The sequence below is a fragment of the Taeniopygia guttata genome, chromosome 22 (assembly GCF_048771995.1).
Source record: "Taeniopygia guttata chromosome 22, bTaeGut7.mat, whole genome shotgun sequence".
Taxonomy (NCBI): domain Eukaryota; kingdom Metazoa; phylum Chordata; class Aves; order Passeriformes; family Estrildidae; genus Taeniopygia; species Taeniopygia guttata.
The window spans coordinates 2,636,282-2,649,600 of record NC_133047.1 but is presented as its reverse complement, the minus strand read 5'-3'; the positions used below and the strand labels follow the sequence as shown (position 1 = coordinate 2,649,600).

The 13,319-nt window shown below is 50.2% G+C and overlaps 1 protein-coding gene and 1 long non-coding RNA gene across 2 annotated transcripts; one reads left to right on the top strand and one right to left on the bottom strand.

Annotated features, from left to right (window-relative positions):
- Positions 1 to 4,972: 4,972 nt before the first annotated feature.
- On the bottom strand, positions 4,973 to 10,089 carry NEFM (neurofilament medium chain). The gene is made up of 3 exons (XM_002197502.7): positions 8,913 to 10,089; positions 8,334 to 8,458; positions 4,973 to 6,960 (listed from the first exon to the last, which is right to left on the bottom strand). The coding sequence occupies exons 1-3, from the start codon at positions 9,972 to 9,974 to the stop codon at positions 5,574 to 5,576; spliced, it is 2,574 nt and encodes an 857-aa protein (XP_002197538.4). The 5' UTR covers positions 9,975 to 10,089; the 3' UTR covers positions 4,973 to 5,573.
- Positions 10,090 to 10,182: 93 nt separating this feature from the next.
- Positions 10,183 to 12,060, top strand: LOC121471032 (uncharacterized). The gene is made up of 2 exons (XR_005982403.2): positions 10,183 to 10,595; positions 11,405 to 12,060. It is a non-coding gene; the product is annotated as an uncharacterized lncRNA (long non-coding RNA).
- The last annotated feature ends 1,259 nt before the right edge of the window (positions 12,061 to 13,319 follow it).

Sequence of the window (13,319 nt, the reverse complement as noted above, 5' to 3'; positions counted from 1 at the left end):
AAAAAAAAGGCACAAGAAAAGAGCATCTCCACAGCAGCACAGCCTGGCAATTCCACAAGCCATGTCCTGTGCTCTGAGCCTGTCAATGTTCAATTACTAAAGCTGACACAGGAAATTAAACCTCGTAATGCTGCAAATTAAAACAGTTTAAACAAACTAAACCCATGGAAATTCGAGTTAAAGTAGGCATTAATGGCTGCACTAGACTTTACAGAAAGATTTGTCTGGATGAGTATTTGCACAGGATTTTGGGGTAACTTGATTTTATGCACTGGTGATGTGGCACCGGTTTGATTTGCATTGCTTCTCCTCAACAGCTTTGTACACAGAGAAAGGAAATCTCTTTTTTACACAAGTTTTTAGGAGGGTACCAAAAGCATCTCCCTTTTCAGTGTTTAAAGGGCGACCAAAAAGATGATGATGGATGAAGTAAGCACTTAAAATTATTATTCCACATTCCCAAGAAAAGCAGCAAGAGAAAGAAGAAGAAGCTTGGTCAAACCATTCAGAAAAGCAGTAATTCCAGTAACTCAGAGTTCCACTATAATTTCCAATCTTTTTTTTCCCTACTTTCTTATGAGTTTGATGCTTTTGAGAACCAGAAGTAAAATCATCTTCACTTTCTTCAACAACACCTCTTAAATATTTCTTTTTTTCCATTTTCCCCCTGCTTTTAATGGAGATTTTTCTCCCTGTGTTTACGCAGAGCTATTGCTACAAAGCAATATTTTATTTTTTCCTCTCCAGGACAGGGGTGAGGAGAGCTGGGAGGACTTGCAGTGCTCTTTCCAGAGAGGTTCCAAAGCTGTGGGGGGATGGAGGGGAGCTGCTCCTGCAGGGTGTGACAGCTCCAGCTCCCCCAGCACTGTTGGGGCTGCTGCTGGGAGATAAGGAGTGAGAGCTGGTTCTGAGAAATGAGAGCTGGTTCTGAGAAATGAGAGCTGCTTTGGGAAACTCCCCAAGTGCTCCTGGCACTCAGCTGGGAGAGAGGGGCTGCTCCTGTGTGGCAGCACGTTTCTCTCCCTCTCAGGGTTTTTCATAGAGGTGCACGGAGAGAAATGAAAGAGAAAACAATTTCTGTTTCTGCTCAACTCAGAAGGCTGAATTATTTCTTTATTATAACTATGCTAAAACACATTGATATACTATATAAAAGGAGGATACTAAAACTACACACTACTTTCTCTAACTCTAACTCAACTGGTGACCCTCTCTGAGAGCCCAGCCCCAGGTGGGTTGGGTTGGATTGGATTGGGTTGGGTTGGACTGGATTGGGTTGGATTGGGTTGGATTAGGTTGGATTGGATTGGATTGGATTGGATTGGATTGGATTGGATTGGATTGGATTGGATTGGATTGGATTGGATTGGATTGGTTTGGGTTGGATTGGGTTGGATTGGATTGGGTTGGATTGGATTGGATTGGATTGGATTGGATTGGATTGGATTGGATTGGATTGGATTGGATTGGATTGGGTTGGGTTGGATTGGGTTGGGTTGGGTTGGATTGGATTGGATTGGCCATCAGGCTCAAACAATCCTCACCAGAATCCAACCAAGCATCACCCCAGGTAAACAATTCTCCAAACACATTCCACATGGGAAAAACAAGGAGCAGAAACAGAAATTCTTTTCTCTTTCATTTCTCTCTGTGCACCTCTATGAAAAATCCTGGGAGGAGAGAAACGTGCTGCCACATCAGCCCTTTGCATCCCTCTTCTCTCTGGGAAGCGAAGCTCCCCCGTGCAGCCCGAGCAGCACAGGCAGAGCTCCAGCAGCTCTCCCCTGTCTCCTGCTGCAGCTCCCAGGCTGATCCCTGCTCCCTCGGTTATTTTTAATGCGTTGCAGCTCCGCAGGGCTGAGTCAGCCGCAGCAGGAGCTGCAGCAGGGTTGGCTCTGCAGTGAGCACCGGGCTGGGTCCCCGGTCCTGCCCTGCTGCCCAGCCTGGAGGGGGCAGCTGGGCTGGCTTTTCTGAGCTCCCAGAGCTGTGGGATGCATCCTGCTGCCGGCAATTTTACCTTGGAAAATCCAGGCGCTGCCTTTGACGCAATGCAGTAAAAGCTGGCAGAGGGAGGCTCAGGAGAAACTTTCAGCTGAGTTGCAGCTGCAAGTGAAGCCAGAAGTGTCCTGCGGGTCTTTCCTGCTCTTTGGGTCTGGATCAGGCTGAGATTTCACCCCAGGGAGGTGCTGGATGCTTTCCCAGAGGTGCACACACACCTCCTCCCACCCCTCCTCACCGCTCACCTGTACAGAACACTCACATTCCAGAAATTCACCTTCTAATGTCTCAATAATTCACAGTTCATCATTTTCTGCCATCCCAGATTAGTTAAGGATACTTTAATCCTGAAAAAGCAGCAAAAAAGCCCAAATGTGTATGGGGAGAGCACAAACCCAGCTGACTGGAGAATATTCTGGTGCTTGACTCAGCTCCCTGGCAAATGCATCCTGTTTGTGTTTTGTAACCCTTCCCAGTTTGTTCCCACCTGGAATTCTGTTCTGGGATGCTGAAAAATAACTGTAGCATCTCCACAACCCAGCACAGGAAAAAGATCCTGGTTTAGAGCTCTCAGCTCTTGAAGCCACAGCGGTCTGAAATACCCACCTTAAAAAATATGCAGAAATCTTCACTGTAAATTCCTTTAATTATTATTTTTCCCTTCATGGATTTTTTTTTTCTATTGTTTAATGAACTGAACTGCTCTGTCTGAAAATAATTATTCCTATCACTGTTTCTATGCAGTCTGGAGGAGTAATTGGTGCAGAACAGGCAAATAACATCCTATTTATGCCTCTCTGCCCGGGAATTGTGCTCTCCTTTGAAACTGTTTGATTGCAGATGCCAGTAGACAAAACCTCTTGGCACCATTAAATATTAATCAGTTCTTACAGTTTTATAAACATTTAGAAATGTGTTAACCATTTGCTTGTTCCTCTCAGGATTTGCTGAGAACATCTGCAGTGGGAAATGGGCTAAATGCACAAATCCAGTGTGTTAGAGCAGGGGAAAAAAATACATTGTGGGTAATAACTCAAAGCTGTGAGATATTTTGGGTGGGAAAGGGGTGAAATGAGGATGTTGTGAGGATCATACCAAGGGTTTTCCTCACAGAATCACCCAGGGAATGGATGTACCCTGGGGTTAGCCCAGTCCCAGGAGCAATCCTGGATTGCCCGGGTGCAAACAGGAACAAACCCACCCAAATCATGGTTTTGGGGTCCCTGGAGCTGTGTCCTATCAGCACTGAAGAGAAAGAAGCTGGAAAGGAATCCCAACATGAAGAACAGCCCTGCTGGGGTCCCACCTGCACATGTTAAATGTTCCCCAGTCTCCTGCTGACACCAACATTAAATCCACGTGCAAGGTGATCCTTCCTCTCCGTGCTGGAGATTCCCAGCTTCCCACTTGGAGGGATGGCTTTTGCAGTTTTGGACATTTTACTGGCTTCTAGAACTTATTTGGAAGCACATCCACATAATTCCATGACAAATATTGGTCTCTGCTTTAATCGTGGTGCTCTCTTGAAAATTTTATTTAAATCTGAGGGGAAAACACCTTCAATTGTCACAAACCTCTGGGCAATTTGTGTTTTACACAATTTGATGTCGATACCAAAAACAGGGGAGTGCTGAACTCCTTATTCCTAAAGGTAAAGTTATTTTTGCGTCACACCCACACGTGACTACAGAGGAGCTGCTGTTTAATTTGTTAACTCTGCTTTAATTAAGCATCACTCAGCAGCCAAGCTGTCGAGCACAGATTCCCATTATTGATAGCAGCAGGAGAAACATCCATGGGTTTGCTCCACAAAGACACCCAGATTTATTTGGAAGCCTTATCTGCTGTGGGTTCTCCACCACTTCTCCAGCGAAGAACGTGCTGAACCCTTTCAATTAAAAACTCCTTGATCTTCAATTATTGATGGGGCGAAGGCACATGGAAATTCTAGATTTTAATCAGACCCTCAATTAAGCAACAGAGTTCAGGGTAGTCCATGGCCTGAATGCAGGCGTGGAAATTATTTGCATTTCTTTGTGAGTTATGGGAGGTGGGGCAGCAGCTGAAATCCTCATTTTCTTTTTAAAATGGGAAATAAACACAAAATTAATCCTATAATGACAAAGTAATTCCCACATTGGAGTTGGGGGTTTATCTTCTTCCCTTTGTTTCATTTGTCTCCATCTATTTTTCCATGTACAGCAATTTTCTGTTGGCTTTGTTCTTAACAAAATAGCAAATTAACCCCCTTGGGTTAATTTTTCATTTTAGAGTTTTGTGTTTAGAGGCAGATTGAACTTTTTGGTTATTGGAACCAGAGAATTAACAGGGAGGTTCCCATACAATTAAAGCAAGAGGGGGTAAAATAATCAGAACCAAGCCCATTTTGAGGGCCTCGTGGTGGCTTGGCTGAGTCCCCTTAATGGGATTTTGCTCAGGTAAGTGATAAACTGGTGCCACAGAAGATGCCACACCCAGCCTCACTCCCCAGGAAAATCAAGGAATTATTTGGAAATTGGCTCTCTACATGTGGATGTTGGGGTGTAAGGAGGACAAAAATACTTGCAGCAGATTTTAATATTTTTTGGCTCAGTCCGAGCAGGATTGAGGGTTTGGAGACCTTCTTTCCCCTCTTAAAAAAAAAAAAAATTGCAACCCTTCTAAGCACCTCAAGGCCAAGCAGAGGTGTTCAATGGATTCCTCTTTCCTCTAGAAAATTTGGGATATGGCGGTTATTTTCTTAATCCAGCCTTTGTGTTTTTAGAGGAAATTTGTCCATCATGTCCAATACCCAAGCCACAGAACATCCTGCACTGGATGGGACCCCCAAGGAACACCAAAGTCCAACTCCAGACAAATAAAAACACGAAGGAAAAGAACCTCAACCAATTATCAACCCATGCAGCTGCATTCCCATTCAGGAGAGAGCATCCAGCTTAGGGAAGGGCTTAAATTGGGAAAAAGTCACCAGAAATCCTGTTTTCATATTGACCTTTATTGAGCAAGAACTGCTGTGACTGTTTTACATCAAACAACAAAAGGTTGCGTACTGTGCATGTCAACAAGGTTCTCCCAGGAGTAAAAGTCCACCCTAATTGCACCAGTGAGGTAAACATAATTAGTTATAAGTAGCTTTTTTTTCTTTTTTTTATTTTTTTTAAGGCTAGGAGAGTTCTGGTTCTCATGAATACTCTATTACTGTTTTCGGTTTGGTTTTGGCTCAGTTGGTTCTTTGCATAATACATCTGAACTCGTTCCTCAGATACATCCCTCCAACAGCTCAGGAAATTCAGAAAAGCTTCCTCTGCACATTTCATCTCATGCACTAGTAGTAGTAGTATTTTTTTTGTAGATCCCCAAGCTCTGTGGAGGGAGTACATCTTGAGCCTGCATGCATTCCCCCCCCCTTCCCTATATTGCACGAAAAAGTAAAATATTGTGTGTCTGGAGCCTCCGTGAGAGAACCCGATCTGCTTTGAAGCCGTCACTCACATGCATTTTGCAGCTGTCTATGGCTTAACCTTTTGCACCGACCCAAGCTCTTGAATTGGTTTGAATTTTAGCTATGGTTGCTTTTATTCGCTCTCTTTAATCTCCTTTACTACAGCATGTGAAGTGACTTTCTCCACTTTCTTGGTGGACACCAATTTCTCCTCAAAGCTTTCTTCGTGCTCCTCCACCTTCTGAGTGACCGTCACTGACTTTGTGATAAACGTGGTGCCACTGTCCCCACCCTCCCCTGTGATTTTCTCTGCTTTTTTGGTTACTACGATTTTCTCAGCCTTGTCATCCACGGGGCTCACATCGAGCCCGTTAGTGACCACTCCCTTGTCTTCCTCCTCCTTCTCTTTGGATTCCTCTTCCTTCTTCTCCTCCACCTCCCCATTGACCGCAATGTCCTCTTTCCTGGACTCCTTCTCAGCCTCGGCGCTAACTTTCGTTACTTTGGTGACAGTGATGGTCTCTTCCACCACAGCCTTGGCATCCTTGCCTGGGGAGGGAGGTTTCTCCGGGGACCGGGGCTTCTCGGGAGTCACGGCCTTCTCGGGGGTGCGCGGCTTCTCCGGGCTCACCGGCTTCTCGGGAGCACGCGGCTTCTCCGGCGGCGCCAGCTTCTCCAGGACCACGGTTTTCTCGGGGCTCACGGCTTTCTCGGGGCTCACAGCCTTCTCCGGGGTCACAGCCTTCTCGGGGGTGGCAGCTTTCTCTGGGGTCACAGCCTTTTCGGGGGTGGCAGGTTTCTCCGGGGAGGTCACCTTTGGTGTGGCAGGTTTCTCTGGCGATGCCGCTTTCTCCTCCTCCTTGGCCGCCTTCTCCGTTTTCTCCGCCTTCTGTTCTTTTGCTGCTTCTGCAGGTTTTTCTTTCGGGGCGGCCTTGGCCGGCTCTGTTACGGGAGATTTCGGGGGGGACTTTACAGGAGGTGTTTTGACCTTCTCTGCCTTTGCTGGTACCTCTTCAGCTTTGCTCTTGGCCTCAGGTTTTTCCTCCTCTTCCTCTGCTTCCTCCCCTTCTTCCTTTTCCTCAATTTCTTCTTTTTCAGAGCCGCCTTCTTCTGCAGCATCAGATTTTGCAGCTTCTTCTTCCTCCTCTGCTTCCTCTTCCTCCTTCTCTTCCTCCTCAGCTGCAGCTTCTTGTTCTGCAGGAGCCTTCTCAGAAACTTCTTCCTCTGCAGCTTCTTCTGCTTTTTCTTCCTCCTTTTCCTCTTGCTGTGCCTTGGCTGCCATTTCTTCTGCGATGGCTGCCAGGGCATCTTCCATTTCAGACTTTTCATCCTCCACCTTCGTCTCTTCAATGATTTCTTCTACAAACTTGTGCTGGACCTTCAGCTTTGGTGGTTCGATTTTTGTTTTCTGGATTTTGGTGGATGCTATTGTGACAGATGGTTGTCTGTGTGTGAATATGGGACCGGTAATGCTTCCAGAGAAGGCACTGAATCTTGTCTCCTCACCCTCCAGCAGCTTCCTAAGGGAATCAGGAGGAGAGAAAAAAAAGAAAATTAGCATAAAAAAACCAAAATAAGGGACAGATATGGGAAAAATTGTGTCTGTCACATCCTTGGAAGCGTCCAAGGCCAGGCTGGACAGGGCTTGGAGCAGCCTGGCATAGTGGAAGGTGGCCCTGCTTTGGGATGGGCTTTGAGGTCTCTTCCATCCCAAGCCATTCCAGATTCCATAACATTTCCCTGCTGTACTATTCCCCTGCCAGCAGGATGGAACCAGTTTGCTGTGGAATGTGCTGGAACTGTCCAGGGCCATCCACTGCTCACAACTTCCCTTGGATCCGCTCTTTTCCAAAACTCACATTCAGCAGTTTCCACCTTGCTTATGGCCTGGTGTGACACCTTCAGTGATCAGTTTAAATTTATCTGTACTGTCAGAAAGCTTCATTGTGGGGTAAATCAGCAGGGATTAGGACAAACTAACTAATTAAATAGGATTCATTATGACTTAGACAAACAGAACTTGACACAGCCAACAGACCCAAATCAAATATTGTGTCTGAGACAGTCACAGCTGATTAGAGCACATGTTCTAATTTAATAATTTGGGCATCCACCTTGTCTTTGTGGGAATATGAGAACTGGAGGCTTCAGCTGACTTTGGCAGCAGCCAGCTACAGCCCCTGGGGTGTCTGTACATCTGAGCAACCTCAGAAATTTCAGCAGATCTGGAGATGGGGCTGGTTTTTTTCTTGTTTTTACTTTTCTTTTATTCAAGTGTTTTTCATCTAAGCCTGTGACCCAGAAAAATCAGGAGCTCTCCAGTGAGAGTTCTGAAGTGATCCAGAGGAGACTAAAAAAACCTGCCAGGTGATGGCAACAGCAAGCAACGCTGAGCTGGAGATTAGAGCAGATGCCTCTGAAGGAAAGTTGAGCAAGAAAAGTAAAAGTGTTTGTGACAGACAGATCAGCACTCACTGCCTCAAACCATGATCAAGCAAAATCACTGTGTCTCCCAGGCGATCAAAGGGAGCTCTGGTGACAAGCCCTGCATGCCTGGCATCTGCAGAGCAGACGGGAATTAAAAATAACCTCGTCTTTGGTGCATCTCCTGCTCGTGCGGCCAAGGACAGAATGCGGCACGGGAGCCGCCGCACCGAGTCCCGCTGGGCCGTGCCCGCGGGGCTCGCTGGCAGCTCCGCCGCTCATTAGCTGGTCCCTAATGACCTTCTGGGCTCTCACTGCAGGGCTAATGGCTGCAAGGATTTAGCCAAGCTCTCCTTTCAGCCGCGTTCACTGCCTGCTGGTATTTCTTAGCTGTGGGAGCGCTTCCTGAGCCAGCAGCATCTGCAGTGCTATTAATATTCCAGACGCGTCGGCAAAGATCCCACTGTACCTGTATGCAGCAATTTCGATGTCCAGGGCCATCTTGACATTGAGGAGGTCCTGGTACTCCCGCAAGTGACGAGCCATTTCCCACTTCGTTCCTCTGAGCTCGTTTTCCAGCTGGTGAATCGTGTCCTGCAAGGGAGACGCAGAAAAACCCCTGTGACACACACGCGGGGACTGAGCGGGCAGAACTTCTCCGAGGGGACTTTTAGAAACTCTTCCCGCTGCTCGGGGAGGCAGGGCTGGCAGCAGAGCAGGACCCACCCGCTCCCACCGCCCTCCGCAGCGTCTTCCCCCCCTCTCCGCCTTCCGCATCCCTCGCTGCGGAGCCGGCACAGGGCGCCTCCCGCATCCCTCCAGCCAGAGAGGGCACCTCCCTCATTTCCCCATCCCAGAGCGGGCACCGGGCACCTCCCGCATCTCCCCATCCCAGAGCGGGCACCTCCCGCATCTCCCCATCCCAGAGCGGGCACCGGGGCACCTCCCGCATCCCTCCCACCGGACCTCTCCCGCACCCTTCTCCCCGCAGCCGGCACCGGCCACCCCCGGCCGGGCACGGGACAGCCCCGCGCCGCCTCCCCGGTACCTGATAGGTGCTGAGGTCGTTATTGTGGCGCTCCTCGATGTCGCTGAGCTGCCTCTCCAGCGACTCCTTGGTGCCGCGCACCGACTCGAGCTCGATGCTCTTGGACTGGAGCTGCCGGCGGTACTCGGCGATCTCCTCCTTGGCGGAGCGGATCGCCTCCTTGTTCTGCTCGGCCGCCTCGGTGAGCTTGGCGTAGCGGCACTTGAACCACTCCTCGGCCTGGTGCATGTTGTGGTCGGACTGGCACTCGAGCTGGGCGCGGATCTCCTTCAGCGCCGTCGTCAGGTCTGTCTTCAGGTAGTCCTTCCTCTCCACGGTGGCGTGGGACGCCTGCAGCTGCGCCAGCAGCTCGGCCACCTCCTCCTCGTGGTTGCCCCTGAGGAAGGCCACCTCGTCCTGCAGCGACTGCACCTTCTTGTCCAGCTCGGCGCGCATCAGCGAGGCCTCCTCCATCTCCTTGCGCAGGGCGCGGATCGTCGCCTCCGTCTCGTCGCGCAGCCTCGCCTCATCCTCGAAGCGCTCCCGCAGGCGCTGGATGTCCTCCTCGATGTGCTCCGAGTCCAGCTGGATCTGCGCCTTCTCGTGGCTCACCTGCTCCAGCGCCCCGCGCAGCTCCCGCAGCTCCTGCTCGTAGGCGTCGCTCAGCTGCGCCCGCCCGGCGTGTTTCTGCCGCAGCGCCGCCAGCTCCGCCTCGATCTCCTTGTTCTGCTGCTCCAGGTAATGCACCTTCTCGATGTAGCCGGCGAAGCGGTCGTTCAGCCCCTGCAGCTGCTCCTTCTCGTTGGAGCGGCTCAGCTTCAGCTCGGCCGCGCCGTTGAGCAGCGAGGACTGGCTCACGTCCAGGCTCTCGGCCGAGCTCAGCACCGTGGAGCCGTAGGCGGCCCGCGGGCCGCCCAGGTTGGGGCGCTTGTAGGAGGAGGACACGGTGCTGCCCGAGCCCCGCGACCACGACTGCGAGCGGAAGCCGCTGGACGGGGACGCGCTGGCGCGGCTGTAGGTGGCCCGGGTCTCGGTCACCCGGCGGTACGAGGGGTTGCCCAGGGGCTCCATGGTGTAGCTCATGGTGGGGCGCTGGGGGCGGCGGTGCGGGGCTGCTCGGGCCGCCGCCGCCCCTTTTATAGCCCCGCCGGGCGGCTGCGGGACGGCCCCGCACACGCGTGCGGGGGGCGGCTCCCCCCGGCCCGCCCCGCGCCCCGCCCCGGCTCCCCCTTCCTTCCCTCGCCGCGTCCCGGCCCTGACACCTCCCGGTGCCCCTTCCCCTTCCCCAGTCCCCTCGCTGCCCCCCTGTTCTGCCCCTTCCTCCCCTTTCTCCTCTCCATTGCCCACCCACTGCCCCCTTGTCTCCGCTGCCCCCACTCCCTCCTTTCTCCCTCCTGCTGCCCCCTTCCCTTTCCCGTGTTCCTTCCCTCTTGCCCTGCTTCCTTCTCCCCCCTTCCCTAGGCCAGCACGCTCTTTCTTTCCTTCCTTCCATTCTTTCCTTCCTTTTTTCCTCCCTTATTATCCGTTCTTCCCTTTCTTTTCTCCCTTCCTTTTGTTTGATTTTTTTTTTCTTCTTCTTCTCTTGCTTTCTTTTCCTTGCTTTCTTTCCCCTATTTTTCCATGCCTTTTCACTCCTCTCCCTCTTTTCCTCTCTTTTCTCTCCCGCAGCGCCCACGGCAGAGCGGAGCGCGGTGCGGGAGCGGGGTAGGGCCGGGGCTGGGGCTGGGGCTGGGGCCGGGCTGGGGAACCGGGAGCGGGATCCGGGAATTGGGATCAGCTCCTCCATCACCACGGACAGCTCCCGCCGGGCGGGCAGCGGGGGTTCGGGGGGTTCGGGGGTGGGCAGGGGGCAGAGGGAGCCGCAGATGGGTGGGGAGGGTCCTGCCCCCGTGTCCCCCCATCCCGCGGTCCCCAGGCGGGGTCTGGCTGTGAAGGTCGCAGCCGGAGGGGGAGGCGGCGCTCGCCGGGGCTCTGCGGCACCGAGCGCTCCCCGCACCGGCTCCGGGGGCTCTGCGGGAGCAGCGGGGGGATCCCTGGAGCCGTCAGCAAGAGTTTAGGAGACCCCCCCGGCATCCCAAATCTTTGCTCTTGGTTCTTCTCTTCCTCTCTTTCTTCCTTCCTCTCTCCCCTTCTCTTTTCCTCCCACCCATCTGCTTTGATCTAACGCTTGGTGCATTGCTCAGAATGAATAATAAATTGTTTGAAATCTTGTTAGAAATTACGGTAACGGGGAGAAATAGACTTTTGTATGGGCTGCATGACAGTGCCTGGCTGCCATCCAGGCTCTGAACTCCTCCTGGAGGGATTACAGCTACGGAGGAAACGGGTAGTAAACTACAAAGAGAAAGAAAGAAAAATAAAATAAAACAACCGAAACCCTCAAAAAAACCCCAAAACTGCCGCTGCTAGAAAACCCCCGGCCACAGCTTGCATGGAAAAGCAGAGGGACGCTGCGGGGGGAGAGTTAACGCCTCGCTCAGAAGGTGCAGAAAAGGCTCTGTCTGTGTTCACAGGCGGAATTTTGGAGCAGATGATGTGGTGAAAGGCAAAACCCTCCTGACAGAGCACCTGGCCGCCTTCCTGGCGTGGCTGGGCAGAGTTCTGGGGGACAGGGTTAAACTTTGCCCGGCACACGGAGCCTCATTACCATGACGCTGTCATAGGACTGCAGCACTGCAGTCAGGCAGAGCCCGGCTCCATCCCCGGCTCTGCTCCCAAACTCTGCTCCAGCCTCCCCCATTATCCACACAGCACAAGTTTCTGCTAATTAAACAAACCTGCTTCATTAATTTTACTGAAAGTTTCTGCCATAGGCACAAACCCCTTTGGATTTCACCGGGGCTCAAAATAAAATTGCTGCCTATCAGGGCGTTGCGTTTTGTTTCTTCTTAGGGTGAAAGGTATATTGTGATCTGGTTTATTAATGTTTTTTTTTTTTCCCCTGATAATAAAGACTGGGAGGTGGGAACAGATTATGGTTTTATCCATAAGAAAAACTCACTGTGTAAGGAAACACAGAGTTAACAGAGGTGCTTGGGAGCTTTTATTATCCTTTTAATCTCCTGAAAACAAGGACTGGCAGATGGAACTTTGTAATAAAATTGCCTCTCATTAAATACCTTGGTGTTTGAAATCCATTTACCCCATATGTAAAATAAATTGTTGCTCTATAATCAGGCAGGGCTAGGTTTGATTTATTTATTTAATAGCGATACCAAGCAATGCAAACTTTTATGGAACACAATACATCTCATGGGTTGCTTTAAAGATCAGGATATTTAGAAGGGGAAAAGTTGGCATTCACTGAGGTGTTTAGCGCAGAAATTCTGAAATAAAATTCATTGTTTTAATTGAAAACAACCTTGCAATGTGAATTTCTGCTCTCTAATCAGATGCAGGGGGAGAGGGCTCCTGCTACATTATCCTGAAGGTGCTTTGAAGGTTAAAATGAGTCAGGGAAATCAGCCTGAGATGTTCCCTCTTTTCTGATGAGTAATTAATCCTTTTTGCCTTTCTGCCTGGAGATTTTAAAATGCAGGCTGATATTTCTGCTGAAGGAGAATTGCTTTTGCCTCAAAGTTGACCAAACAAGAGCTTCTACTTCAGAGCAAAGCTGATGTCTCAGGGCTGAGGCAGGAGGAAGGAAAGGGGCACTCCCATGGAAAGGGAAAGCAGCAGCATCGATTTTAACCTTGATTTTCCATATTGACAAACCTGCAGTGATGGGAGGGTGAGGCTGAGTCCTGCAGCTTCCTTAAACAATAAGAGAAAAAGAGAGAAAATACAGGAGGTGGAGTAGCACAACAGCCTGGCTGCTCCAGGGAAAGATCAAAATATCTCCAATGATAATGAATTCATTGGAATATATTAAGAAAACATTAAATCAGATGAGTAGAATAAAAGGGGGGGGGGGTTGGGTGGGGTTTTTATGTTGGAGAGAGGCAGCAGAATAAAGGCACTGGAGGGGTAATGCAACGTGGTTGGAACTCTTACAAATTATTTATCAGCTTAAAGCGGGGTTGTCTTGATAAGTTTTTAATATAAAGTTTTTAATATAAAGCCTGGTTTAAGTTTAAGCAATTCAAGCCTAAGCAGATCTTAATGATACCCATGTAAAGAGAGCAACCAGCAACATCATATGGAATTTTGTCAGAGAGGAAAAGGAGTCAGGACATCAGGATTTGGTCCGTTTTTATGTTCCCCAGCAGGCAGTGCTGTAACTCGCTGTGACTGGCCAAGCTGCAGGATTTACACCCATTTGGTGCCCCTGATGTGCTGTGGGGTCACCCCAAACTCACCATAAAAAACGTCCCAGGACATCAGCTGGCGGAAATTGGTCTCGTTCCAGCTGAGCCAGGAGAGCAAGGACGGACATCTGAGCCCAGCTGAGGATGTGTCCTGGGATATTTAAATAGCCAGGAAGGCAAA

What these genes read in the sequence shown, in the direction of transcription:
- NEFM (XM_002197502.7), bottom strand. Translation starts at nt 9,974, where the DNA reads ATGAGCTACACCATGGAGCCCCTGGGCAACCCCTCGTACCGCCGGGTG. An exon ending in ACGACCTCAGCACCTATCAG is followed by an intron (nt 8,459 to 8,912) that starts GTACCGGGGAGG and finishes TCTCCCTTGCAG; the next exon opens with GACACGATTCACCAGCTGGA. An exon ending in ATCGAAATTGCTGCATACAG is followed by an intron (nt 6,961 to 8,333) that starts GTACAGTGGGAT and finishes TGATTCCCTTAG; the next exon opens with GAAGCTGCTGGAGGGTGAGG.